The sequence below is a fragment of the Vidua chalybeata genome, chromosome 6 (assembly GCF_026979565.1).
Source record: "Vidua chalybeata isolate OUT-0048 chromosome 6, bVidCha1 merged haplotype, whole genome shotgun sequence".
NCBI classification, from domain to species: domain Eukaryota; kingdom Metazoa; phylum Chordata; class Aves; order Passeriformes; family Viduidae; genus Vidua; species Vidua chalybeata.
Window position 1 is genome coordinate 26,009,962 of NC_071535.1, and position 26,953 is coordinate 26,036,914.

The following is a 26,953-nucleotide window of genomic DNA, read 5'->3' on the forward strand; positions in this document are numbered from 1 at the left end:
CCATCCCGGCCTGACTTTAAAACTTCTCCATTGTGATTATTTCCAAATATTTAGTTTTTAAAAAGGCACTGATGTTTTTAAAGGAAGAAATATGTATTTTCAAAATATTATTTTTTTAAATAATGGACATTATACTTTTAATTGTTTTACAGTTCATATTGTAAGGTGTGTTCTTTTTTGTTCAAGAATTTTAAAAGCAACTAATTTAAATATGCAAAATTATCTTGAGTTGTTCATACGTGAACTTAAAAGCCATGCAACACAGGAAAATTAAGTAATTATGCCTCCAAGTTATTTACTGCAATTAAGCTCATTTATCATATGCAAATTAGTGCAAACTGGTCTCATTAGTTACTAAATTACTCAATATGAGCTGAACAATGTAGCACTCCAGTTTGTAATGAAAAATCCCTGTAGAGGCAAGCAGTATCAATTAAGCTAATTTGCATATGCAAATATATTCACTAACTTTCCCTTTTCTCTATATTTAGTTCTACATTTCCTGATCATTCCTGATTATAAGAAGGCTATGGGGTTACTGACCCTTGTTCACACCTTCTCAATAGCAATGAAGTTATAGGAAAAAAATCCAGAGATCCTGAAAAATTGATGAAAATCTTGCTAATTTTTACAACCAATTTAAGCCAAAATTTTAATAATAGGTACCAGAAATATTTTTTTTACTGGATACAATTGATAGACAGATAAATATACAGAAATATAAAACAGAAGATATCTATTCTCATTATAACACCACTTTTCAGAAGAAAAAGAATGTACAAGACAAGAAAAACAAAGCCTATAATTTGGCAAATCAAAAATCTTGTCAAAAATTAAGTAACATATTGCCATTATCTACTTTTCTCCTCCATTACATCCCACTCTACTATTCATAATTCAGGTGATTTTACTTGGAAAACATTTAAAGGACATTACATTGACAAAAAGATTCTGATGTAATAGTGTTTGAGCATTCGTCACTCGTGGTGTCTTTTTTTCCACAAGCACCGAGTGGATGGTGCCTTTGGCTTCAAACCTACCACTAGGAATCTATTCAGCATGATATACAGCAATCAGCTGTGGCTTGGACATTTTTTGACATGGAATCATACCATTTTAGACTGATTTGGGTTAAAAGGGTCCTTTCAGATCACCTAGTTCAAACCCCCCTGCCATGGGCAGGGAACCTCCCACTATCCCAGGTTGCTCAGAGCCCCATCCAAGCTGGCCTTGAACACTGCCAGGGATGGGACAGCCTGTGCCAGAGCTTCACCACTCTCACCATGAGGATTTCATACACGAAATGAAATACATGAAATGCACGAGTGTTGGATTTCATATGTAAGCAAAGTAAAAGCCTCTCTGTATATCTAAATATGTGCAAAGGACAAATGCAAAGATGCATCCAACCTTACTCAAATGAGCCCTTTTTAAAATTATTAAATTTCCTTTTATCAGTTTTTTTTTTTCAATTTTTCATCTCTGAATTTATGTAAAGGTATGTTCATTTTTTTGGAGTTGATGAAGTCTGCAATTAACGGAACAGAATTAACTGTATGATCCATGAGCACAAATGCTATCTCAGACCAATATCAATAACTTTTAAACTTTTATTTTTCTCATGACAGGTAGAGTTTTACTTTTCTATTTTCTTCACTTAACTGCATATGGGAGAAAACCTTTAGTACTTTTATCAATCATCAATTAAGCAGTATTTAAACATTTGAATCCTTAATAGCAAAAAAAAAAATCATGGATGAAGGCATTCTTCATTCAATGATGACTATGCATTTTATGTAAATACATGGATTTAATATGTATAGACATGATTAATGTCTATAATGTATACCTAGATATGACTGACACTACCTACTTGTTGACTTAAAATGTAATATCATAAGATATCACAATATGTACCTTTAAAACTATCACAAGATGTACCTCCATTTCTGGTTTTGTAACACCATTTAAAAAAAAAACTATATCCACTTTTTCAAAATCTACTGTATTTTTCATATTTGTCTATCAATAAATTTTGAAGTATCAAAATATTAAAAAGATTAGAGAAGCTCCTTAATTTCTGAGTTTACACTTAACCAAGTCTTCAAAGTATTAATAGCAAAAGGGATTACACAAACTATTAATTCAAATTCTTAAGATAGCAGACTCTTAAGATAGCAAACCAAAGTTCCCGAGGTACAATCAAGGTTGTTACTTCACTCGCAAACAATACTTATCATGATACTTATTTGAAATTAATTTCTGTGACTAGCAGAGTAGGTGAGAACATGTTAGAACTGTATTCCACTACAAAGTCTATCCAATTGTTGTTTAAAAACCATTTTGTCTTCTTCTGATTATATTTCTACCTATTAGACCACAAGGCAGTACTTTGAAGTTCATTCTTATCTGTTTAGAAGTGGTGCATTTGAATGCATGACCCAGGTTTTCCTCCTAAGTGTTGACTGTTCTACTAAAATAAGACAAAATCTTAACATGTCACAATAAAACTGTCACCACTATTAATTCATATTGTCCTTTATCCATCATCAACCATCTATCTTGCAAATATCAGGGTGGAACTTCTTATTATCAACTGAGGGATTCATGGGGGTACTTTGATAAAAACATCATCTTCTTTGAAAAGGCCACACTTCAACAGATATTCAATATAAGGCTGATGGTAATTTTGATTTAAAATCCTCAGTTTTGAGTACAAGTGTAATAGAGCACTTTTTTAGTAGTAGTATGATGAAATTATATCCTGAAAACACCTTAATTTATCACAAATACATTTAAAAAAAAACCTAAAAAAACCAAAAAAAAGCCCAAAAACAAAACAAAACAAAACAAAACAAAACAAAACAAAACAAAAAAAAAAAAACAACAAAAAAAACAAACCAACAATCCATAAATGGGATCTCATTTAAACAAGGTTGAAATTCACTAATTGTTTTAATACACTGTAAGTGAAAAACTCAAATATCAAGTAGTTTTCAAAGCGGCCATCCTAGGTTTTTTTATTTTCATCTATAAGAGTGATACTTAATACCTAAAGAGTGTAAATAAATCAGTCTCAATGGGTTTTTTTTTTTATATATGAGTTATAAACAATATTGTACAAAACATAACTTTAGGATATATGATATGTTTACACACTCGACACACTGACAAATTACATGAACTGAAATATCACAAAACTGCTAGTTCTTAATTTTTTTTCTACATGTATGAGACAACATAGCAGTGTTCCTGCCTAATATGCAAACACAGTACTGTAGATGCTGGTGCAGATCTCTGACACAATAACTACAACAAAAGTATTTGCTTAGAGAATCAAAAACTTGACCTAGACCTCTGCCAAGAGTGCACAACTAAGCAAATAATTTCATTCACGATTCTTGTTCCGAAGAGAAATTAATTCTACTAGTTAATTTAATGTTTTCCTAAAATTATCTTTGCTTCTTTGCTGCATTTAGTTACTTTATAAAGATATGAAAATTCTGACATTATCTATAGTTCTTTTGAATACCACAGCTGAGTTAGTGCAGAGAGATAGCTCTCAATCATTTCAAATTAAGTGGAATATTTCTCATGATAATATCCTAATCTACCTCTCTCGTACCTCTCAAAAGATAATACACCAGACAATATATTTGCATTGAGAAGCTGTGTACATTGCTAAATAACAGCAGTTATTCAGTGCCACACTTAGAAAAAACTGTGTGGGTTTTATTTCCATAGGGCTGGGTTTGCCTTACTGCAAAACACATCATATTTTCTTAACTGCTTGTACTCCACATTTGATCACTTCAGTGTAAGAAAGGCTGTAGTAACCCTGACAAAATAAATCATGCACAAGAATGTTTCCATCAGGTCATTGTTTTTCAGTTGATTCTTCCTGGAATATGATGACTTGTGCCATGTGACAAGCTTGTTTGACAAATACCAGACCAGTTTTCAGCTAAGGACATCTAAAAGGCATACCATTTTTTAATCTCTGCAGATTGCTCCAAATTTGTGATATATAATTGTGACAACTGGGATATCATGGAGAAAAGCAGTGCTCATAAACCAAAGTGGGGGAAAAAACCCCAGCCCTAAATTGATACATTACATAAGACAAATCACCAACACAAAACACTAGCTTGTACACACACTCACACAAATACATAAGGGCGTTCTGCAAGCAACCACCTACTGCACAATTCTAAACAACAAAATGTTGTGATTCAGCTAAAATAACACTTGCCTTGCCTGTCATTAACATTCTCCCAGTTATGGACTTTCAAAATAGAAGAAATATGAGCATAAAAAAAACCTTATCAATATAAGTGCTGACAACAATACTATTCAAATTATTGGCAGATAATATGACTAGGTAGATATTTTGATTTTTCTTGGAAAAGCCATTTTTTTACCTGTAAAATATGACTTCCCAAATGTGATTCAAATACTTCAATGGCAAGGGCACTGGGACTTCTCCTGCGCTGGGCACCTATAACTGAATAAAAAACAGTTATGTTGCAAGGTCTGCACATTTAGTTTGCATGCATCCTCATCACTGACATTAATCCCTTAAATGTTTTGCATCTTAATACACCAGTGTTAATTTAAATTCTGCCTTTTACATAGTATATAAATTTAGTAATTTAATATGTAATTTAAGACTAAAATTTATAGGATGAAAAAAGAGATTTTTAAAAATGAATCTATTTAAGTGTCCAATGAATGTGGAAATGATCTATTTGTTCAAATATATCTCAAATCCCTGTAGGCTTATGGTGATGAAAGCATTCAGAATTTAGTGAAAAATACTATTGAAAAAGAGGTTACACATATTGTAAATGTTTTGAAATGTGGGAATAAGAACTAAATATTACTCATGAATTAGGAAGTTTATTCTACTAGTTTATCTGAGAGGTTTATCTGAACATGTTATTATTTGAGACTGAAATGAAATAGACACAACATTAAAAAGCCAACATTTGTAAATACATCTACTATTCAAAATAAAGTTCTCCTGAGTGTAGAGAAGTATTTCAGTATCCCAGATCTCCATGTTAGTTGCTGGAATAGGTTCTGAAACCTCAGCTTCTAGGGTATATAGTTTAAAAGTGAATAATAGGTAGTTATGCTTCAAAGGCAGCAGTGACTACAAAAAAGGCTGAGAAATCACAAAACTAATATTCCATTAAACTTTGTATGCCAGGAACATAAAGCCAGAAATTAAGTCTGCATATAACCAAATGTAGCCATCTACTGTAAGCTGAGATTTCTTCTTAGGCCTAGACTACCATTCCCACATGATCAGAGAAAGGCAGAGCACAGAAAAGACTGCACAGGGCCGCAGGAAGCTGCCTTTCCTCTCCCTTTCCTGTTTTAGTGACAAAATCAGGCGTATCCACAGCAGAGAGAAGAGGTGAAGTTCATTCGGCACCCTTCTAAGGTGTATACAAAAGCATTTACATCCCAAGACCCTGATGAGAGACTAATGCTTCTGAAACCATCACAGCACTAGTCCATCATTACGTATTGCTGTCTTTACAGTGTATGATAAGAAAAATGAAATATCAAGGATCCACTAAAACAAGCAGAATGAATGACTGCCATTACTGAACAGGCCAATTTAACATGAACGGAAACAAAACACAGAGCAACAATTTCTTAGTTGTCTATGATACTGGCTGCCAAATGTGATATCAGTAGGAAAAGATAAATGCCAAGTAATGATAGTCATATTGACCTGAAAATGTAATATCATTTCTTATTGATGTTTCATGTAATTTCCTTGCAGGAAATCCTAAGCTATTTATACTGAACAAACAGGTGGCTTCATAGCTAATAGATTCAGGCAATAGCTCATTATTACAAATGGAGACTGCTGTAGAGCTGGTATTTCTAAGTCCTCCTCTTTTCTCATATTCAAGGACATAGACTCTAACACCTTGAAAGAAAATTCTTCAAGACTGTATTTCCTAGAAAAACTTTATCTTGAGTGACTAAAAATATATGGCACTGTAGAGATTTTCAGTATTCTGATCATGATTGCTGTCAGCATGGTGCTCTGTACAGTTATTTCATTTATAATCTGTCAGAAACAAAAAAGCAAATTCAGTTTTGGCTTGCCAGACATTGCTTCATAGTAGTCTCCATAAGAGCATTGTAAAGACCAAAAAATCCCCCAACCTTTAAACCTGCAACCCCTCCCTGAAACCCCTTAGGTCCTTTCATTCTTCCAGCTAGATTGTGTCATGTTTTCCACACGTTGGCTGAACACACCACCATTTGGAATTTACCTTTCAATTAATTTGCTATTTCCTGCCTATATCCTTATGTTACCATCCTCTACCATTTTAAAGTGTATCCATTACATATTGAATCCAATTCTACGATGTCAATTGCAGGGTTTTTAGCATTTAAGTATCATAATTTGAATGAAGTGCCTGAAGTCAGTGCAGCCCTCTTCAAAACAGTATCTTGAACCTTACATGACACTTACAGGTAAGTCATCAGTCCTTCACAATGGAGACCCTCAATTCTATACCTCAAATGAAATCACTTTAAGGTGAATGAGTTAACTAGAAAACAAGAGAGGGTCAGATCTTAGCTTTAAAATTTGTCAGTTAAATCTTCCATCGATGACTGCATACTTGTGCCAAGTATATATGTAGACAAATATCTTGTAGTACTTTCATGCCACTCAGTTCACTGACATTTTCATAGCACTAGAACACTTGGATTTATGTGTCTTGCTCTTAGTCAGGTGATGTGGAGTTCTTATGACGGTTCCTAATTTTACCACCACGATAATAAGTTACACAGAAAACAATTATGTTTCTGGTAGCCATGCTGCAACTCTTTTTGGAAAAATTAATAAATATTAAATATGTACCTTATTTCATGCATTTCCATAACTATCATTCTTCATATTTTGAGGAATGAGATAAGAATATTGAGACAAATATAGAACAAGGGAAACGTAAATTATTTAATCATCTGGATTCATTGTCTTATTATTTTACTTACTTGAGCTTTCACATTTTCTTGATATCTATTTGCAGAAGAAGAAATATGCTATTTTGGGTATATAAGTGCATACCACATTGATACCTTTCAGAAACATGGCAATCTCACAGTCCAGTCACAGCACAAAACTTCTTCTTTGTATTGAAAGAATTGTTGGCATGCCAATAGATGAAAGGAAGACATAGACTGAAATGTTTGGATTAAAAAGCAGGCCCAATGTTATTTTAGTCTAAAATTTCAAAACATAAAATTTCAAAACATAAGCTATAAATACTGAACTGGCTTCCATCACACAAGCCACAGCTAGTCATCTAAATCTCTCACCCTGTGGATGGAACTATCAGCAGCCACAGCTCAGCCACTCACAGAAAACTTGAAAAGCAAGAGATTTAAGATTTATTTCACAAAATCTATAAATCAAAGTAGCTCAGCAACCTTCACAGACCTAAAGGTATGGATGCACATCTTTTTTAAAAATGTGGATTCCCTTTTAAATGCAGATTCTTTACAGAAACAAAATACTGAATGCATGAAATAAATTTCTTCTTTTGAGTTACAGAAAGCAGGGGAAATTAGGATGTAGAGAAGGCTGATGCATGTGTGCCAAACTCAAGTAGGAGTCACAATGGAAACAAGTTCCAAACCCAGGCTAAATTCTGACAAGCTTCTCCTATTTTAGTGGTATGAACAAACATCTCTGAATAGACTTTTTCACATGGGGTCATATTTTGTATTGCCTACATTTAGTTGACAACGTTTAACACTTGAATGCACAAATTAATCAGAAAGTTGGTTGAAGCAATATTTGTATTAAATATTGACTTTTAATAGTGACAAGAAGATAGAAAGATTGCTTTCACATGTGCACTTTGTAGTGCTGGAGCAGAAGAATCTGTCTACGAAAATGTTTTATTTTCCAGGGCATTGGACTATGACCTTTACTATCCAAACTGATATGTCTTTTCCTGGCATGAGATTATTCCATAAAACTAAAAAATTCTAACTGTTCACTAGTTCCTCTTTAAAATTCCTCCCTCAATGACTAATCTGGCTATGCATGAGGTGAAGGAAGAGCCACCTCCCTTTCAGAGTGTCTTGGGGGCAGTCTAAGCATGCTTAATGCAACCTCAAGAGCATTTGCAATTGTGCTACAAAAAGTGGGAAACCGTGAAAAAGGAAGACTGCCTAAGATTTCTGTGCATCCTGAAGAGGAAGGATTTCCTCTTAAACACAGCTCTAAGGTGTGTTTAGAGACCAGAGACTGATGCTGACTGTGCCTTTCTACTGGTGAAGACAGAGTTCTAATAAAGCACAAGCAGTATTCTTTGATCACTAGGAATGGAAGAGCGGCACATGAGCACAATTATCAGTTTCCCCTAAAAAAATCCCGTGAGACTTTGCATGACATCCCTCAACATAAACTGCTTTTGTGGAAAGTTTTGGAAAATTCAAACAAAGAGTTTTAAAATTCTGCTGTTTTATTCATAGTTTAAAAACTAAACTCTACTTTAAAATTAATTTCCCTTAACCTTTATTTACCCCTAAAAGCTTTTCCTCAGTTAGCCTCAACGTCCTTATATTTTTTATTTAATTTTGTTGATTTTTCTAAGAAGAACATTTTGTACACTTGGAAGGGGAGGCCGACTTAGGGCCACTGCACTACAACCTACAACCTTTTAGGCAATCTGCTGTCTGAAGAATTATAAAGAAAAAGAGCTTATCTTGAAGAGCGCTAATTATGACTGCCAATAAAGTCAGACTTTAATTAGCAAAGTCTGAGCAGATCTACATAAATATGAAAGTTTATAAATACCCCACCAAAAAAAAAAGAAAATTATCAGCTTTATTCACAAAATATGTAACCATATCAGGCTAATTGCACAGCAGCTTCACATAGGGTTGGCTAGTATTTTTCCCCATGGGTATCAAAATAATACATGATGGTGTCAGATGAGAGAGCATAAGCAGAGTGGCCTGATGATTGTATGTGCAAAACAGTTATAGCATGAGTGTGGCTATAATATTTTAAATATTCTTTCCCAGAATATAATTTTTTTTTTGTTTCAGAGTAGAAAGAAAGATCTAGAGAAATAACAATACAATTTCTAATATGTTTGCCTTGATGTAGAGTATATTCTAGATGAAAATGTATCTTTTGTGATTTCTATGAACAACTCCAAATGTCCATGAAAGAAAATGGAGGTGAATTTGGCAATCACAGTGATTTTACAGGAAGAGGTGCAATGTCATCTTGAAATATTGGGGCTTTCTGATGACACATAAGAGTAATTTGAAAATTTTTAAAAGCTGTGTTTTAGAAAAGACAGAGACAGAAGATTCAGTCTCAGGGAAGGATGAAGTGTAATCAACATTGGCAGTCCAGTATTTCTGCATGCTAACATTCACAGGAGCATTTTTGTTTTTTAATAACTACTTCCTGTTTAATACCTTTTGATGAATATTTTTCCCATTGATTGTTCCTTGCTATCCCCTTTAAGACTGATTCTAAGTTTTGAAAGAAATTTCCCGTAAGAGAGAACCCCTCTGCCTAGAAATTGAGGACATCTGGTACACAAGATGCAAATTCAAATCCTGATCTAAAGTGAGATAAGAGATGAACAGCATGATGTAAGCAGAGGTGTTGCCCTCTGATTTGGAAAGGGTATCCAAAGAAATTCAATTATGTCACCAGTTACCTCACTGAAAGCCATCATATGATCCAAAATTTAGGTCTCTTATCCACCTTCACAGATGGGAAGAAGAAATAAATCTTAGATGGAGCGACAACATATGTGGAAAGGTATTTTATCTTGGTTTAGTAAAGCTATGGGAATCATTAATACTGTGCCATTACCAAAGAAGTATCACAGCAATAAAGCATCAGAACAAATTTGTCGCAAAGGACTACATGTAAGATGTATAATGCAATATATGATAATCAACTTTCAAAGATAACAACAGCACTTCAAATATATATTTTTGTGTACAAGAATGCCTCATATTCTAGATATCTGTCTTCTGGTCACTGGTAAAGAGCATGAATTCATTACTGAGGGATCCATGGCTGAGAAAGTAAAGCTAACCTTTCCAGGGAGTAGCCTACTAGTTGCCAAGAATGTACTGGTTAATTAAAGATAGTATTATGTAACACAATTACAGGTGTGCTTTATTATTTTCAGTAGTTCATCTCTGAAAAAAGTCCAGAAATTAAAAGAAATTTTAGCAAAACTTGCTTTTCAAATTCAAGCTGCTTAATACTTTTAAACTTCTTTTTAATAGCTTTTTAGTTTCAATAACTTAAATTGATCAAATTGAAATGTTGTCAAAAAGCAGAAATTATTATATTAATTGAAAATTAATTGTTAATTGAACTGGAATAATTGCATTTGAAGACATAATATGTCTTTCCCTTGAGAAACAGTCAAAATTAATGGAAAAAAGAAGCAAGATAAGTGACTGTCATAGTGTAAGTTTTCATCTGTTTTAGGAGTCTGCTCCTTTTCCAATTACCTTCACTCAGTTTATAGGTCTGCTCCTTCCCAAGGATTTGTTCTTTAGGGGGTGGGGGTAGGGTGGGTGGGAGAAGGAGACAAATTTTCTTAAGTCCTAAATATCTCTTCTTTTTCCCTCTTTGCTGAACTTCTTAAAATTAGAACCCCCAACAATGAAATAAGTATATTTTGTGTTCTCTCCTTGATAACTACCACTGTTACTTAATTAGCACATGTACATTTAAAAGTTTACTTCAGAGATTTTTTTTTTTTTGTTCACTGTAAAGGATGAAATCTTTGCTGTGCAAGAATTTCCAGTCATCTAAGCAAAGAGAGTTCTCCATCTGTGGCTGGGCGGAGCACTGGCCTTTCTCCCACACTGTAGTAGTTACTATAGGAACTATTGTGCCTCCTTCAAAAGGGCTACAGACAGGGTGATTAAAATTCTTCATGGGAGAACCCCCACTCTTCTGCTTGACAATGAAATTCTTCAGGGAGAGGGCTAAGCCTCCAGTTCAAGAATGGCAGCACCTGAGGGAGTGATGTGGCAGACAGAATCACCCCTGCTTTAAATTGAAGCACAGGGCAAAAAATACAAGGGCCCATACTCCTGCATTCATTTCATTTCCCTCCCATAAAATTCAGGAACACTGGCAAGAACTAGTGAGAAACAGAGAAGGAATGAATAACTTCATACACTCTCCAACATATTGAGGACAACACAGAAAGTAAAAAACAAATACTTTCAATTCAAATCAATAGCAGGAGAAGAAAAATAATTAAAGTGAGATAGGAGCTTCCCAGGAAATCCATCTGCTGTAAATAGATCAGGAAAAAGTCTACAGAAATATGAAGAGAAAGAGATAAAGAGAGAAAGATGGGTGAGGCAAGGGAGAGGGACACATAAGGGTGGGGTTAATCAAGGGCTTAAAAACCTAGGAATTTATCAGTCCTTCAGATAAACGTCCACTCCGAGAGATTTGGCTCTACCAGCAGCAAAAATGCATAAACATTACAATTGCATGAAGAAATGAGTGATGAGTCTGGATTACTTATTCAGATATCACAGTAAGACTCTTACTGGAATAATAGTTCTATTGTCTTATTTTTAAACTAGTATCAAAATTCCTCTGACAAGAAAACTGCTGCCACCTCTTTACAGCTCCAATGGTACAGAAATGGCTAGTGTCACTGGTTCTGTTCTCAGGAGGAGGACAGGGATATTAACATCAAGTCAGAACAGTGTTATATAGTGTCAGACCATACTTGCTGGTAAAACTAAGAGGCCTACATCTGTTGTCTTGCTTTTTTTTTTCCAGTCTGATCCCAAAGGTTCATGTTATGACATTTGTAACATCTGCTACAAATGCAGAGGTAAGTCAGGCACAACCTTATTACTTCCAATCTAACGCTCCATCCATCCACAGGGCTTTCATATGCCACTAGTATGTCAGTGCGACCCAAAGCTGTTCTATCTACATGAAGCAAGGTGTAATATATTTCTGAAAGTCAAGAAGAAATCCTGCTTTGTCATGCCTCCCTTTCTTTTGTTGTCTTAAATTTTGGCAATGTTATTTCAGAATATTCTGTGAACAAAACAGTGAGCTGCTCCATAGAGCCAATACAATTGCCTTTTTACGCCTTAGTGGTGTGTTGAAAATTGGCAAGCTGTAATTCACATCCTTCCCTGTTTTCACTAACACTGAAACATATCCAGATTCCCCTACCAGACCCTTCTATACTGAGGTCTCCTTTCTTGCACAGCCCCCTTTTCCTGCCATACTTCTCCCATGACTTTGTGGGCTCACCGCATGTTTTAATGACAAACTTAAACTTTTTTCAGTGCTCAGTGGAAAAATGCAACTCCTGACAGACAAAAAATTACTTATTTCAACTGTAGTAACAAAAAAGTAAATGAATAAGGAAAACACTTAATAAGATGCTTTGAAACTAGCATTCTTTCTAGTAGCTTCTATCTAGTTCTTTCTATGAACTTTTATTCTATCAATGAATTTCTTTTGCTATATCCACAATATTTGAAGATTCCAACATTCCACTGTTAATGGGCTAGGGTACTGTATGCTGGGAGGACTGTGCTATCCCTTCCAAGTGTCTGCACAGGAAGCCAAGCATTTGCTATAGGGTTAAAACCACCCACTAAAGCAATTCCTTGAGAAATACATATAGCCTCCTCTGACAGCAAGTGGATTGGAATTTTAGAAATGCACAGCTTTAGATGTTAGTGAACTAGGTAATATGTTCCACACTCAGTATCATACACTAAAAATAAGACAAATTTCAAATTTGATAGAAGTCATTTAAATTCATTACAGGGGCTGCAGAACACTACATGGTAGCAAGTGAGAAAGAAAACCCAGCGCTGGATGACATAAGCCATTGTAGGTCCTGATCACCTGCACTTCTGCCACACTCACTTTTTTCTGTCTTACAGATTAAGTAAAAGAACCCCCCCCCAAACACATATCCACCTAAGAAAAACACTGAAAAAACCCAGATCTCTTTATGTTAAATGAACACTAAAATTTGAAAGTATATCAAATATTGCTGTTGGCAAATGTAGGAACCACATCCACTGCTGGACTATCAAATCCAGCTATGATATAACTAGACAATTACTTACTAATGCATCATTATTCTGCCAAAGTGACATACTGAAATGAATCCAACTGTTTAAAGTTGTTTCTGGTTCTAAGGTGACTTTAGAGCTTTACTACTTCTATAGACTTAGCTTTATGACTGTCACATGTAGGTGGTGGATTTGTTTGTAGAATTTTTTTTTTTTTCCTTTTTGTGATGTAGTCAGGAAAGATTTAATGGAGATTCGTAAATGAAATGAGACTGCATACTAGCCTGAAATCAATCCACAATTTCAGGGAAGAAATCTTTATCAGCTGCCAAAACTGAACCATGTAATTAACTGAGGATTCTGGTAAGAACCAACTGTGCCACTAGTAAATTATTTTTATTTGTCTTCCAGCTGTCTGTTCATAAGAGGGACTGTAAGAAAATGCAACTATAAAGAATTTGGTGATTTCAAAAAGTAACTGAAGAAATTTTAGGAGATTACCAAGACCATCTGTAGTAGAATCACAACAAGTTTTTAAAATCTATTGCAAACAGTTCTCCATTTCTCACTAGAAATTTTCATCAAGAACTCTTATAAGAACTAAAATAGCATTTCAGAATTGCTGAGGATTGAAATAGGACCATGCATAAGCTGCAATGGAAATCCCCAAGTCCTAATGAAGCAGTCCTCAGAGGAAGTAGTATGACACTTCAGAATACTGGTTAAGTCATGACAACTGGGAGATGGAACTGCTTCTTTTCAAAAGCTCCTGTGGGAAAGATTTTTCAGCACTTCCAGCACTTTGGATTGTATTCTTAATGCATATGTATACAAGTGCACTACTACTTGTAATAATCTGTTTCAGCAGTTTTTAAGGAAACAGAATCTCTTGGAAATCCCAATGACTAGTAAGAGGTATAGTTAAATCTTTACTGGAAATATGATGCAGTCTTTAAGTTTTTGCCAAGGTTAAAAGAATTCATGCCATTCATGATGAATGAGCTTGAAATAAATTAGAAATAAGTTAACATGTTAACATTATTATCAGCTCCAGCACAAGGTGTTCCCCCCTTCATTTACTGAAGGATCTTTTTAAATAGTCATGTGAGAAAAGTCCAGTTTCCTTTGCCTTTGAAGAGTGCCTAACAGGGAAATATAAGGGATGTTTAATCAGAAGACAAAATAATAATGGAAGTGAGAGCTTAGTAGTGAGAAAATAGGAAGCCAATTCTACGGCCAAGGAGATGTGTGTAGACACAGCATTCACTTCATCAGAGTTGCATTCATTAGCATCAGGAATTAATTTAGCTCAAGATTCTTTCTGCAGTGAGGGAAAACATTTTTTTTTTATTTGATTATATCATAGCTAAGATTCACACTTGCTACCTTAAAAAGTCATGCCTGTGTGACTATAAGAGGAAAAGCAAGGCATTCAACATTCAAAATATATCTTGAGCACCTTAAACCTAAAAGTTCAGCCAGTTTGTTATTTAGCTAGATATTTGAGTATTCTTTAGCAAATGAACTTAAAGACATCAGAATTCATTCCCCACACAGCACTTGAATTAGACATGGACACAGATGGTTACCTTGACTTTGGGAGCAAAGTTTTATTTTGCAGGATAACACTGTCTTTAAACCAGCTCTTTTGCACTATTAGCACTGATAAACATTTTTTTTTTCCTTAAGAATTTTACAATTATACTGATAACATATTACATTTGGTTAGCTCAAGAATTACTTTTTATTATACATGCCCAACCTAATATAATACAAGTATTATATTTTGAGGTTCACATTGTCTCATTCATCAGGATTTATATTATACCTACTATAAGTATTGTGCATTTGCTATAAAGATAGAAATTTGCTTGATACAGGAATTCAACATTCTGTGAGTTGAGATTTTGCTGAAATAATGTCCTTTAAATTCTGCTTGTATTTTACTGTTTTTCAACATCACCTTTTAATTCTTAGACATATTTCTTGTGCTTAGTCCCTCTGAACAACTAGATTTAAACAACTATGTAATTTGTAAATCAAGCTCATTAATTTAATGGACAAGATTATTTTTCTTGAAGTATGATACGATATGATACTTAAACTAAAATACAGAGTTGAATGAAGACTGCTCAAACTCAACACAGAACACACTTCTTTTTCAGTCACCCACAACCTTTATACATCCTGCAGAGAAACTCATGAGTAGTGCCTGATAATGTTTATCTACTTTTCTTGTTTCTTTTAGCAACCTCCTGAAAGGCAGTTTGAATTCTGACATTCTTTGTTTTGAATTTGATAGCTTAAGGGTGTTTTGGATTATTTTAAATTGCCTGCCTATAAATCAAACATCATCTTATTTTGTTAATAATACCTGAAAATCTGAGGAATTTGCTTGTAGAAAAAAGATTCCACTCTACAATGTGGTAGTAGGACAAGTCAGAAATGCAGCAAATTTTCAGAAATGCAGCAAGCATACTAACAAACAAGTCTTTCAATGCAAACGCTTTGCCTTACAAATGCAATATTATTGCAAGGTATATTCCTCTCTACAAATAAGATGGAGAAAAAGAACTATTGAGTAAAACTGCCCCAAATTTTTCAAAAGTATCACTGAAAAATTCTGTTTCAAACTTCTCTGAGAATAATTCTGTCATAATATTGAGTCTATCTTCTACAGGACAGGAAATATCTGAGGAATGAAGAGGCACCTTTATGGCTGGAAGAGGAAAAGACACACTGCTTCAACAGCTCATGGACAAATGGCTTCTGAAGAGAAAGACTTATTTTGGTGAATGCTGGCTTCAGAAAAAAAAATTATGACTAAAAGGAAAAGTGAATGGCAAAAATAGAGTAAAAATCAAAATACTTGTAATAAAGGAAATAACATTTTGAAGAATATGAACTGAAATTAAGAATTAGGGATAATCAAAACATCATTTTAAAGCTGTGTCTTGCTTATGTTCACCAATTAGTTAACACTTATTATGACTGCTGGATTATCTCTAACCAGAGCTAACCAGGCAAGAGGGACTCAACTCCTCTGGTTGCACACACAACACAGGTGTTGCTAATCCATTTGTTTCATGAAGTTCAAATATTCCTTTGACCTACTGGCACATAATACTTTGAGCTGAGCTATGTCTTTATAGTCAAATGAAGGCAAATGTGGACTAGCTGTAAATGGATTTATGTGGCCACTGATAAGGTCTAACTGTGCTAAAAAGGTATGAAACTTTTCCAAGAAGAAAGATAAAGTAACTTTTTCGTCTCTGTTTTACCACAGTTGGGCTGCTTCAAGTCTCTAAACTAGCATGTGCTGCTGTGTAAACATATTGTGTCTAAAGAAGATTTTTTAAATTAATCCCTAATTAACTTGTTAATAGTTAATGAACAAGAGCCCCTTGTACAAAAAAAATTCTGGAAAGGTCTGAGCACACCCTTTTTCCATCTCATATTTTCCACTTTTATGCTACCTCAAGTCATCTTTTCTTTCACACTTTTCTTTTTTCTTCCCTTAATTTTCCTGTTTCACACCAGCTTACTTGAATTGGCACTTTCAACCACACACATTTCTTATGGGAAAGAAGTTCATTATGGTCAGAGGACCCAAAGCTGTGTTGTGGGAGATGAAATAGATCACCTTTTCAGGCATCTGAATCTCCAGAAGGCAATGTAATTGTGAATGAAAATACTGAAGTGGATACTAATAAAGTTGAAATAGCCGATCAATTTGAGTTTACTCACTAAACACAAATCCCCAAACCCTTGGGTGCTATTCCAAAGAGCCCTATGTGGGAAGGAATTAAAAAAAAATATCAAAGTAAACTCATAGCCCAGAGAAGCTACTATTCACTCCACCAAAGATTCAAGAACTTATCATCAAAGGGGAGGTAACCTCTTGCCTGTTTGCTAATGATACTGGAGCTCCAAAGTGTAGCAACCTACCCTTATTTTCAGGTTAACCACCTAAAAATGATAATTTATCTGCACTGGGAAAGCAATATATTTAAATTCTTCCTTAAATAGTGCTTACTATTGTGCTTACTTACAATGGCAAGTGAATTTATACTACTCCATATATCATCAGAGAACAATAAATAAGTGTCACAGTACAATTCACAATATCAGCTTTTAAATTATATTTCCTTAGAATCCATATTATTAGTGCAGGATATGTGTAACAATTAATGAAAACATAATATCTCCCATTAATTTTTTAATTTGGTTATTATGTTTTATTGTATCATGTTGACAATAATTACAGTTTGGACTCAACATAGGGGTGTATTTTTGTCCATTAATAAACACCAGACAAAATTTCCAGAAAGTCCACAATAATTTACTTTTATCAATCAGAAAATAAACCTAGACAATTTTATGGTGTACAAACTTCACACACTTATGACAAAATGTCATCTTATGAGTTCCAACTCTTCACAGTGTGATACTGAATCCACAAACCAGGCATAGCACTACCTTGTGGACAAAACCACCCACCAATTTTTCCATAGAAACCTAAAATGGTTTGGGTTGGAATGGACCATCAAAGATAATTTAGTTCAAATCCCCTGCTACGGGCAGGACCTGCTAGGGACAGGACCACCCCTCCATAGATCAGTTGCGCAAAGCCCTGTCCAGCTTTGAACACTTCCTGTTATGGATTTATGCGCCCTTGCACTACAATGGGTTCCACCTTAGGATCCCACAAAAAGTCCAAGTAAAGGTTTCCAATTCCTTTTTTTATTAGTTCTCAGGTTTTTTATTAGTTCTCAGGTTACAGCTTGAGCTTAGCACTACTAATGCTGAGACTATTCTGAGAGAAGAATACAGTTAATCAAACTCATTCTATGACAATCCTGTCACTACAGGCCCTGGTAAAAAAAATCTTCCCCTGTCTTTTTTATAAACTCCCTTTATTGAAAGGCTGCAATAAGGTCTCCCAGAGATTTTTCTTCTTCTTCAGGCTGAGCCACCTCAAATTTGTCAGTTTTTTTTTCACAGGATAATTTTCATGGCCCTCCTCTGGACCCACTCTAACAGGTGAATGTCTTTTTTGTTCTGGGGACAAAAAAGACAGAGCTGGATGCAAAACTCCAGGTGGGGCCTCATGAGAGCCAGGACAGAGTAGGAAATTAACCTCTTGATCCACTGGCCATGCTCCTTTTGATACAGTCCAGGATATGACTGGCTTTCTGGGATGCAAGTGCACCTTGCTGATTTATACCAAACTTCTCATCCACCACTATCCCTAAAGCTTCGCAGGCTTCTTTCCAATCCATTCCTCTAGTACGTAGTGACATTGGGAACTTCTGTAGCCCAGGTGCAGAACCTTGCGTTTGGTTTTGCTGAACTTCATGAGGTTCACATTGTCCCATTTGTCAGTATTTACTCTTATTTCTTCCTCTGGAATCACATGAATGATGGGAAGTGGCATCAGAGCACCGCTTCAAGTAACACTGCAGAGGCAAGATGCTTAATTTGGACATTCGTGTCTGTAATTATCAACAGACAAGAGACCACTCACTAGTCATACACTTTTGCATCTGTTAACTATCCAGTTTGAAACTACTTTCTTACTCATTTCGTGCCAGCTCTTATATGATAGTCCCAGTTAATATCAAACTGCATTAAACTTACAAAAGCTACTGTCTGGCATCAAGGCTTTTTGTCAACTCCTGAAAATATTTAAACTGATTTATTGTTTCTGAATTTTGTCCTTCAGTGTCCAGAATTTAAATTATTTAGCTTTATGAGTTTTAAGTATGAAACATAAAAGGACCATTGGAGATGACTTAATACAATACATTTTCTCTAATCATTCCCAAAAAGTAAATAAATATTCAAAAACTATTTTCTGAAAATTGTGACTGAAGTGGACCTTTAACCATGCCCACAGTATGTCCTACCTCAATCCAAAAAATATTGTTTAATTTTAAATTTAAGCATGCTGGTAAATTAACCCAAATATTTCAAATACTGAAGCAAGAAAGGAGGATATCTTAAATAGTGTGCAGAGTAGGTGCCTATTCAAGTTCAAGTAAAATCTCTAAATCTCTCCTCTCTGTGAATTGCTCAGCCAATAAAGGATGTTCTTAGAAGAGAAATAGGATATGGGATTTTCTGGCATTTGAAGTACTTTTGCTCCCAAACCATTTTATAAAGGAGCTAGTCAATGAAAATGGGTTTTGATTCTATGTTTCATATTGCAGTACTACACATAATTGTGTATTCAATAACTTGTCATAATACAAAATTACCAAAACTAATAAATGATTCATAGTTCTAAAAATATCCTGTTATAGATTAAATTTAACAGAGAGAATAAGCTTTATTTGCATTTAAAGTTAGAACAATGTTGATAGTGTTTAATGTTTCCTAACATGTAGAAATTTCTTGTTCCGTTCTTTGTCAAATAATAATCCTCTTAGTCAATAAAAAGAGGGCTGCCATGTCAGTTTAAAACCTGAGACACAAAACTCCCCTTGGTATCACTTCCCAGAGTGACTCCAAAATTAAAATGCACTCAGATATGCCCAGCCACATAATAGTATAGATGTAAAGGTCTACATAAACAGAGGAAGACCCTGGAAGCATCCCCCAAAGCCTTCTGTCCACTCTATTCTGCAAGCATGATTGACTGTGTCATGTTTATTGTTAGCCCATCTGGACAACAGGTGCAGTACATAATGGCCACAGTGTACTTGATTATTGACTAGTGAATATTTCTGCACATCACAATAGGCCACAGAATGACCCTCAGTAACAGACAGACTTCCTACCCATTTCTACATTCAAAACCTCTCAAAACAAAAGCAAAGAGCTTTTACTCTATCTGGAAGTTTGGTATAGAGCTTAAACATACAACCCACATTTGTCAAATACTTTGTTTGCCAGGCTTGTACAGAGTCAATTTAAAGAATTAAAAAAAAAAAAAGTGTATGAATTTCAAGCTTGGGGACCTCTAATTACTTCCTGCTTAAATTTTAACTATAAAACATAGATAAATTGCTGCACTAAAACCACAGAAGATCCTCCACATGATCTGTGCCAATGTATCTAAAGCTCAGTGAAGCTGATCCCAGGGAGACATTTCCACTTAGTCCTCAGAGAATTAATTTTGGACCCGTTTCTAATGAGTATATAAAGGATTACTTGGATATTTTGGTAAAGCTACCCAATAAATTAGTCAATCTCAAATTTTATTAGCCACAAAGCATTACAGTGGTCATATAGCTGAAGAACACTGAGGGAATTGAAGGCATATTAGTCATTTCTTTCGGCAGATATCAGAGATCAGTACTCAGTACAGGATGTTAGTTGTAACATTAAGCTAATTGGCTAATAGTTGCAGAAGTCCTTAAACAGTTTTTATACTGAGAGGCGTGACCCCTTCTTGAACCAATTTATGTAAACCCAGGGGGAGTCCTAAATTTATTCCAGTTTCATGAATGCATGGTCTGGATTAAGAAACCAAAAGCAAGAAGAATATGCATAAAGCCAACTGTGTAAGCCAAACAGCTAAAATTTACATGCTGTCAGCTTGAAAACTTTCTGTTTAACAAATTACTTGAGATAATAAATGTTTAAAATAAATGTAACAATTTGGTATTAAAAACATTCATATTTCATCCAGTGCCTGATTCAGGGCTGTAGTTTTTTCTTCTCAACCCTACCTTTGGCTATTTATCTAGTTGCAAACTTTTATAGATGTGAAATATTTTAAGAAGACCTTTGGAAATGGCCTGAGGTAATTTCAAACTTAACAGACCCTGTCCCACCAGAGCTCATTATAGTGCATTTTATAACAAAGTACCCTCTACTTAATTTTCAGAGCTTAGCCAAGCGTATTAGAAATGCAGCTGCATTAAGTACAATTAATGGTATAATAAAAGCAGTGGAGGGCTGTTTAAGACCCAAGAACCAGCATTAAACAGGGCATCCATGTTCTCCAACAGTCAGTGATGTGTCGAAGTTCTAAAAGTATGAGATTGCCACAGCTAGGGAAGGAAAAAAAATGAAACAGCATGTGCTTTTGGGAAAAAAAAAAAAAAATCTTGTCCTTCAACAATCCCAAAAGGTAGACTAAAAGAGGATTAAAAAAATATTCCCTCCAGTTATGCCACTAGCATCCCCCTCTCTCTTTAGCAGGAGTCCAAAACAATAAACTCATATTCCCACCAGCAAAAAAACTCAAGCAAACTCAATTCCAGAAAAAGTGAGAATAATAGTGACTTATATAATGCACAGAATGATCTGGTTTCTTAACTAACAAAGTTTATTTTCAAATGACAAAAAGGAGAAAGGAAGAACATTTTTTGTGACGGGAAATAATATTTTATTTTAAATAAAAATATTTTATTTAAAATAAAACAAGTCACAGCACAAGTGGACTGTTGATTATAAAAGCTCTGCAACTGTTAAGTATGCCATTATCTTGATAACTAAATTATCATTCCTGGGAATTAAGTTAATTCTTATTTGAAACTAAAGAAGAAACATTTTGTTAAAGGCAGAAGAGAACCAACTTCTCCTGACTAATTTCTGATAGAAGTCAACTGACCTCTCACGAAGAAACTAGTGACTAAATTTTTCTATATGGGACTACTATCTTTTTTGTTTGTTTGTTTCTGCTCTTGAACCTTATTTTCGTGTATTTAACTCAAATACTTACTTTGGCAGAAAAGATCAATTAATTCCTGTGAGTGGGCCTTCTGATTCACAGACAGTAAGTGGCTTAAAACCTGGCTTTATGGCAAAATTTGAAAGCACAAAAGCCCTTGGTTATGCATGGCCTGCAGATATAGCAATTCATTTCATACACACTGAATATAAAAACATTCCTTTCATATAAAAAAATCCTTTCATGAGTGCTGAAGGTAGAAAAAAGTTATGATTTTGTGCTCTGCACAAGAATAACAGATTTCTAAATTGTGAAATAAAAACAATTTCCAATTCTCAGTGCATAAGTACTGTAAATAAAAAACCATTAAGAAAATCCTCAGAATTTCAATGTAACTTCTCCCAATAATGGATAAATGAAGTAGACCAGATATTATTTTACACTTCCCTTTTTTAATAAAACATACATGCTAACCATATATTGCTTATCTTTAAAGTCGATTTCAAGTGTTAAGGGACAGAGATAACAAAAAACCAAAAAATCTCCTACACCAGTTATTTGTGGACTAGACTGCTGGAAATTTCCAAGTCAGCTCTGACTGAAAACCCTATATATGGACTTGGAAATAATAAACAGTGTGTAGAAAGATAAAATCTACTTCCACAGTAGATCTCATTACTCTCAGAAATATGTAGGAAAAATAAAACACATGCATTTTTCCTGCTCACAAAGCATATGAATACATCTATTCCTGATGTTCCAGTTATCCAGTGCTGTACTCTGAGTTGTGGAAACATTTCAATAATATCATTGAGTGTTCTCTCTTTCCTCTCCCCTCTGTTTGCTGAACCTCACACATAGGGGTTGTTCCTCCACCAAGACTGTTTTGCTGCTGACTTCTGCTCTTTTTATGCACAGCATTCTGCTGCCTCTATCATTCTTCACAGTAACATAATTCTACAACCATCACTTCAGTATCACAAGAAAGCAACTTCATTTATACAGGCTTAAGTAGATTGCAGAGAATAAATGATCATGTTATTTCAGAGGATTATTCAATTGACACTCAAATTTTCTACTACTCTCTATGATCACACAGTACAGAATGTATCTTTTTATATTGTATTTACATATCCTATGATGTAATTCTGAAAAAATGTTAGCTACTGCTCAGTAAAACACTATAATTACTGCTGAAATAACCACAGTGGTGTGGACTGCGTTGACAAAATAATAAGAATAAAGCCTAGGAAATGTAACTATTAGTGTTAACAATTTATATAAAGACTAATAACTAAAACTGAAACAATGGGACTAGAAATGTATCTAAGGTAAGGAGTTACAACCTCTGCCATTAAATCAAGCAATGATGATTTAATTTGTCTAAAGATACATTAAACACATCACATCTTCTGTTACCAGGAAAGTAAAAACAACAAATAAAAGTGATTCTCTGAGAAATTATTTAGTGTTAGCAAACTTATGAAGAAAATTCAAAAATACAAAGAAAGAAATCTCTCCATAATCTCATTTCAGATTGGAGATGTCATGGTGCACTGAGGAAATCAAAACAGCCCTCAAGATGGAAGGTGTAGAACTTGAAGAGCAGTATAGCTATTGACAACCACAATCTTGAAAGTTGGAGGGAAGGCCAGATAACTCAGTTTCCCTTTGGAAACCTGAGCAGTTAGGTCTCACAGAGCACTTGCAGGTAGAATAATAGAACGATTTACCAAGGAAGAATAAACAGGCATTTAAAAATACAAAACATGAAAGATGGAACTGCAATTATTTTCTGACAAGAAAGGGAAACATTTTTTAAGTAAGACAGCAAGGATTCCTACTACAATATTCATAAGCTGAAGGAAACTAGATATTGAAAGAAACCAGGAACTGGTGACATGGCAGAAACCTTTTACACCAAGCTGGACCTGGAGCTGAGCTCACATTTCTACTTGAAAACTTTGACACAGTTGGTGGTCTCAGAACAACTCTCGGTAGACAAGCATATATCAACTGCAGGGTGCTCTACACTGATTTCTGTCACAAGGCAAGGAAAATTGATCAGTCTTAGGAATGAAAACTCTGAAACTTACTGATATTTCACTTTCAGGTTTGAACACCTCTCTGGAACAATGAAGAAAAGAGCTTTTTAGAACTGTCTGTTCTGATTCTACACCTTTTTGTCCCTTGTAAAAGGTAGCTAACTGCAAGGAACAGTTTACAGTTTATCATGTTGTAAGAAGTAAAACAAAATATCCTGGAATAAGATGAAAATATTTTCAGACTGGCTGAATGAAAAGCTGTCAGGGGGCTAACAAGTATGTTGAAAAATCTAAGTCAGTAAGTGTGTATTTACCAGAAGCTGAATGTGGTCTCTCCACCTCTTCTTTCTTGTCTTTATCTCCTCCCCATTAAGATAGTTTTGCAAAGTTTATGTGTACCTGGTCATGGCTGGGGAGGTGAATACAAACTTCACTTAAATGACAAATGATTTATGTAAATTTACACGTAAACTCACAACCACACAATCCTCCCCAAAAATCCAAACAAAACTAAAAATTGATACAACCAAACCCCAGAAACAAAGAACAAACCCTACACAAACCTGGATGCCAAATCACTTGAAAAACTTACTCAGGGAAGATATGGATTTGATGACCATGTTGGGTAGTACACTAACAGCAGAAATGTTACTTATCCACCATTGATGCAAAATAAATGTTGGCACAGAAACAAAAATTTCAGAGTTGAAACTAAAAATAAAAAAAATAGAATGAATGAAAATATGTTCCAGGCTTAAGATGGATAATATAATCTCAAATGATCTCAATATGCGTAATACAATGATGAGCACTACACCGAGCACTGGGAACCAGGTCACGGCAAAGAATAAAAGAAAATTGTATTAATCGCAATCTCCAAAGGCAGGCCATAAAAGCCATATCACACATACTGAAAAATAATTCATTAAACTATATCCCAGCTGGAAGTAGTGAAAAACAAACAGAATAAAAAGACACTAAGCAGCAGGGAGAAATAAACTTTACGGAACTGTCAAAGCATGAACAATAGGAGGGAGAAAAAGAGAAGGAGACAATAAATGTGTCTGGTTTATTGGTAAAATAGCCACATTAGGACAGACATGAGAATTAAATTTAAAACAAAACCTGAGAATGCCAAGGCTGAAGTATCAAAATTATCCTATTGCAGTTCAGGACATCCACTACTTGCAAATTGTGGCTTGGCAGTATCTCACAACGAGAGAAACATCACTAAATGCTAATCACTCATGGAACATCAGGCACATCTCTCATGTAGCCCAAGATGAAGTGAAAGTGAAAATGTCCACATTTCAGGATTGATTGATAAAGCAAAAGTATGCACAGCCCCTATATGGGAAAGAGAACACTTTCTCAGCTAGCTTGTCTCTAGGTCTGATTTAGTGATGAAAAGCAGTACTTTGCATAAACATTTCTAAGAGCCTTTTCGTAATGTTACCTCTTTCTATTTTTTTTTTTTTCTTTTTGAGGAACAGATGGGAGAAGGCAACACTAGTAATGCATTCCATTGTATAATAGAATTAAAAATAAGGAGGAACACCACAAAATATATTCTGTTTAAAGAAATTAATACCAGCCACTTTAAGTCTTTGCTAGGAAAGTTTAAATAATTTTTTTCTCCACTTTAGGCCTAGTCAGTTTTTTGCACTTCAAAAGTGTGATTTGCAATGGTGTTTGTCAGCCACAGATTTTACAACCATCATCTGGAGCTGTGTTTTATCAGAACAGATGACAATGTGGCCCAAAGTATATGGGCAAAGAGGCATCCAAAGCCACTGGCAACTTTTGAAAATTTCAGCCCATCCATCTACCAGGTTCTGCTGCAACTGATCTTTATAAGCAGAGATACCAGTATGTACATATGTATGTACATATAAGCAATGTACAAATGGTAGTGCTCTGTAAATGTAAATTATGTCAATCTTTCCATTTGATCCTCAGTTAATTAATTTTTTTATATGCACTGAATACCACAGAAGGATGAAGAATTTTTCAGATGAGCCAGACGGATTATAGGTGCCTAGCTTCCAGTAAAACACAGAGGAAGCTGAGGCCCCAGATTGCCTAGGATTCTTTCATGTCACTGTTACAAAGTATTAAATCCATTATATTTGAACATAATTCATCCACCAGTCATTGACATATGACAAAACAGACCTTAAACTATGAATTACTGACTTTACTGAATGAAAGCATGTTTTTTCAATTAAAAAAATGCTGTATATCCCGGATACAGTTTTATGAAGACTCAGTAAGGATCCATGGTAAATGTTCTCACATAAGACATTAAGCATCTGCAAATGCCAAAGTCTTGGATGGTAATTCTTTCTCTCTCTATTTTTCCCCTTTGACACCCTGAATCCCTACTCCATGTTATGGACGAAAAACCCGGAAATTATATCTTTGTAAAGCGAAACTGTTTTTCAGCTAGAGGAATGAATAAAATTATATTTGACACATAAAAATTTCTTTCCTCCACCCTCTTTTTTTATAACTGAAAGAGAGCCAAACTAATTTAAACCAAATCTGATTTAAAAACCCTGCTGAGCTGAGACTTTTAAATACCAAGTTTCAGCCTGGAGTGAATTTTTATGGCTGTGTTATAAACACCTGAAACACAGCAGGTGCCATAGAAATATATACAGTTTGTGTTTTTATATTATTTCCTTAGTTTCAAAAGTAGGTTCTAGTCAAAGCAAGGATTTTCCTAATTTTAACTTATTATGGTTATTATAGTTCAAACAAAATGCTTACAAACCAGAATAATTTGGAATGAACACACACGTACATATTTTATAGTTAACAAAATTATCCAATTGATACATTTACCATTTGACTAAAATACAGAAAACACTCTTGTAGGAAATTCTGTTGGGAGTTGGTAGATCAGAAAATGAAACCCCTGCCAGAGAAAGTTGGTTATAGCATCTCTCAGTAGTGTGCTTGTGGTACTTTAATGCACTCTCCTAGAGCCCTCAGTTCCATAATAACATCAAAATTCAGTCAAGCTCTTTTAAAAGAATAAGTACTCGTTCAAAAAGTGATAAAGATGCTTGTATTCTTTAGTTAAACATATGTATTCTTAATCTTTCAGGCTCGAGAGTGTAACTGTTTGGAAGTACTCAAAAAAATGAATCCACATCAAGTAAGTGTGAGAATG

At 34.7% G+C, this 26,953-nt stretch overlaps 1 protein-coding gene across 2 annotated transcripts in view; it reads right to left on the reverse strand.

Moving 5' to 3' along the window:
- NPAS3 (neuronal PAS domain protein 3) overlaps positions 1 to 26,953 on the reverse strand; it is a 597,540-nt gene that overhangs the window by 289,811 nt on the left and 280,776 nt on the right. For both annotated transcript variants that reach the window (XM_053946205.1, XM_053946206.1), the window contains one exon: positions 4,422 to 4,504. In XM_053946205.1, coding sequence (XP_053802180.1) covers positions 4,422 to 4,504 — 83 coding nt within the window. The remainder of the gene's footprint in view (positions 1 to 4,421; positions 4,505 to 26,953) is intronic.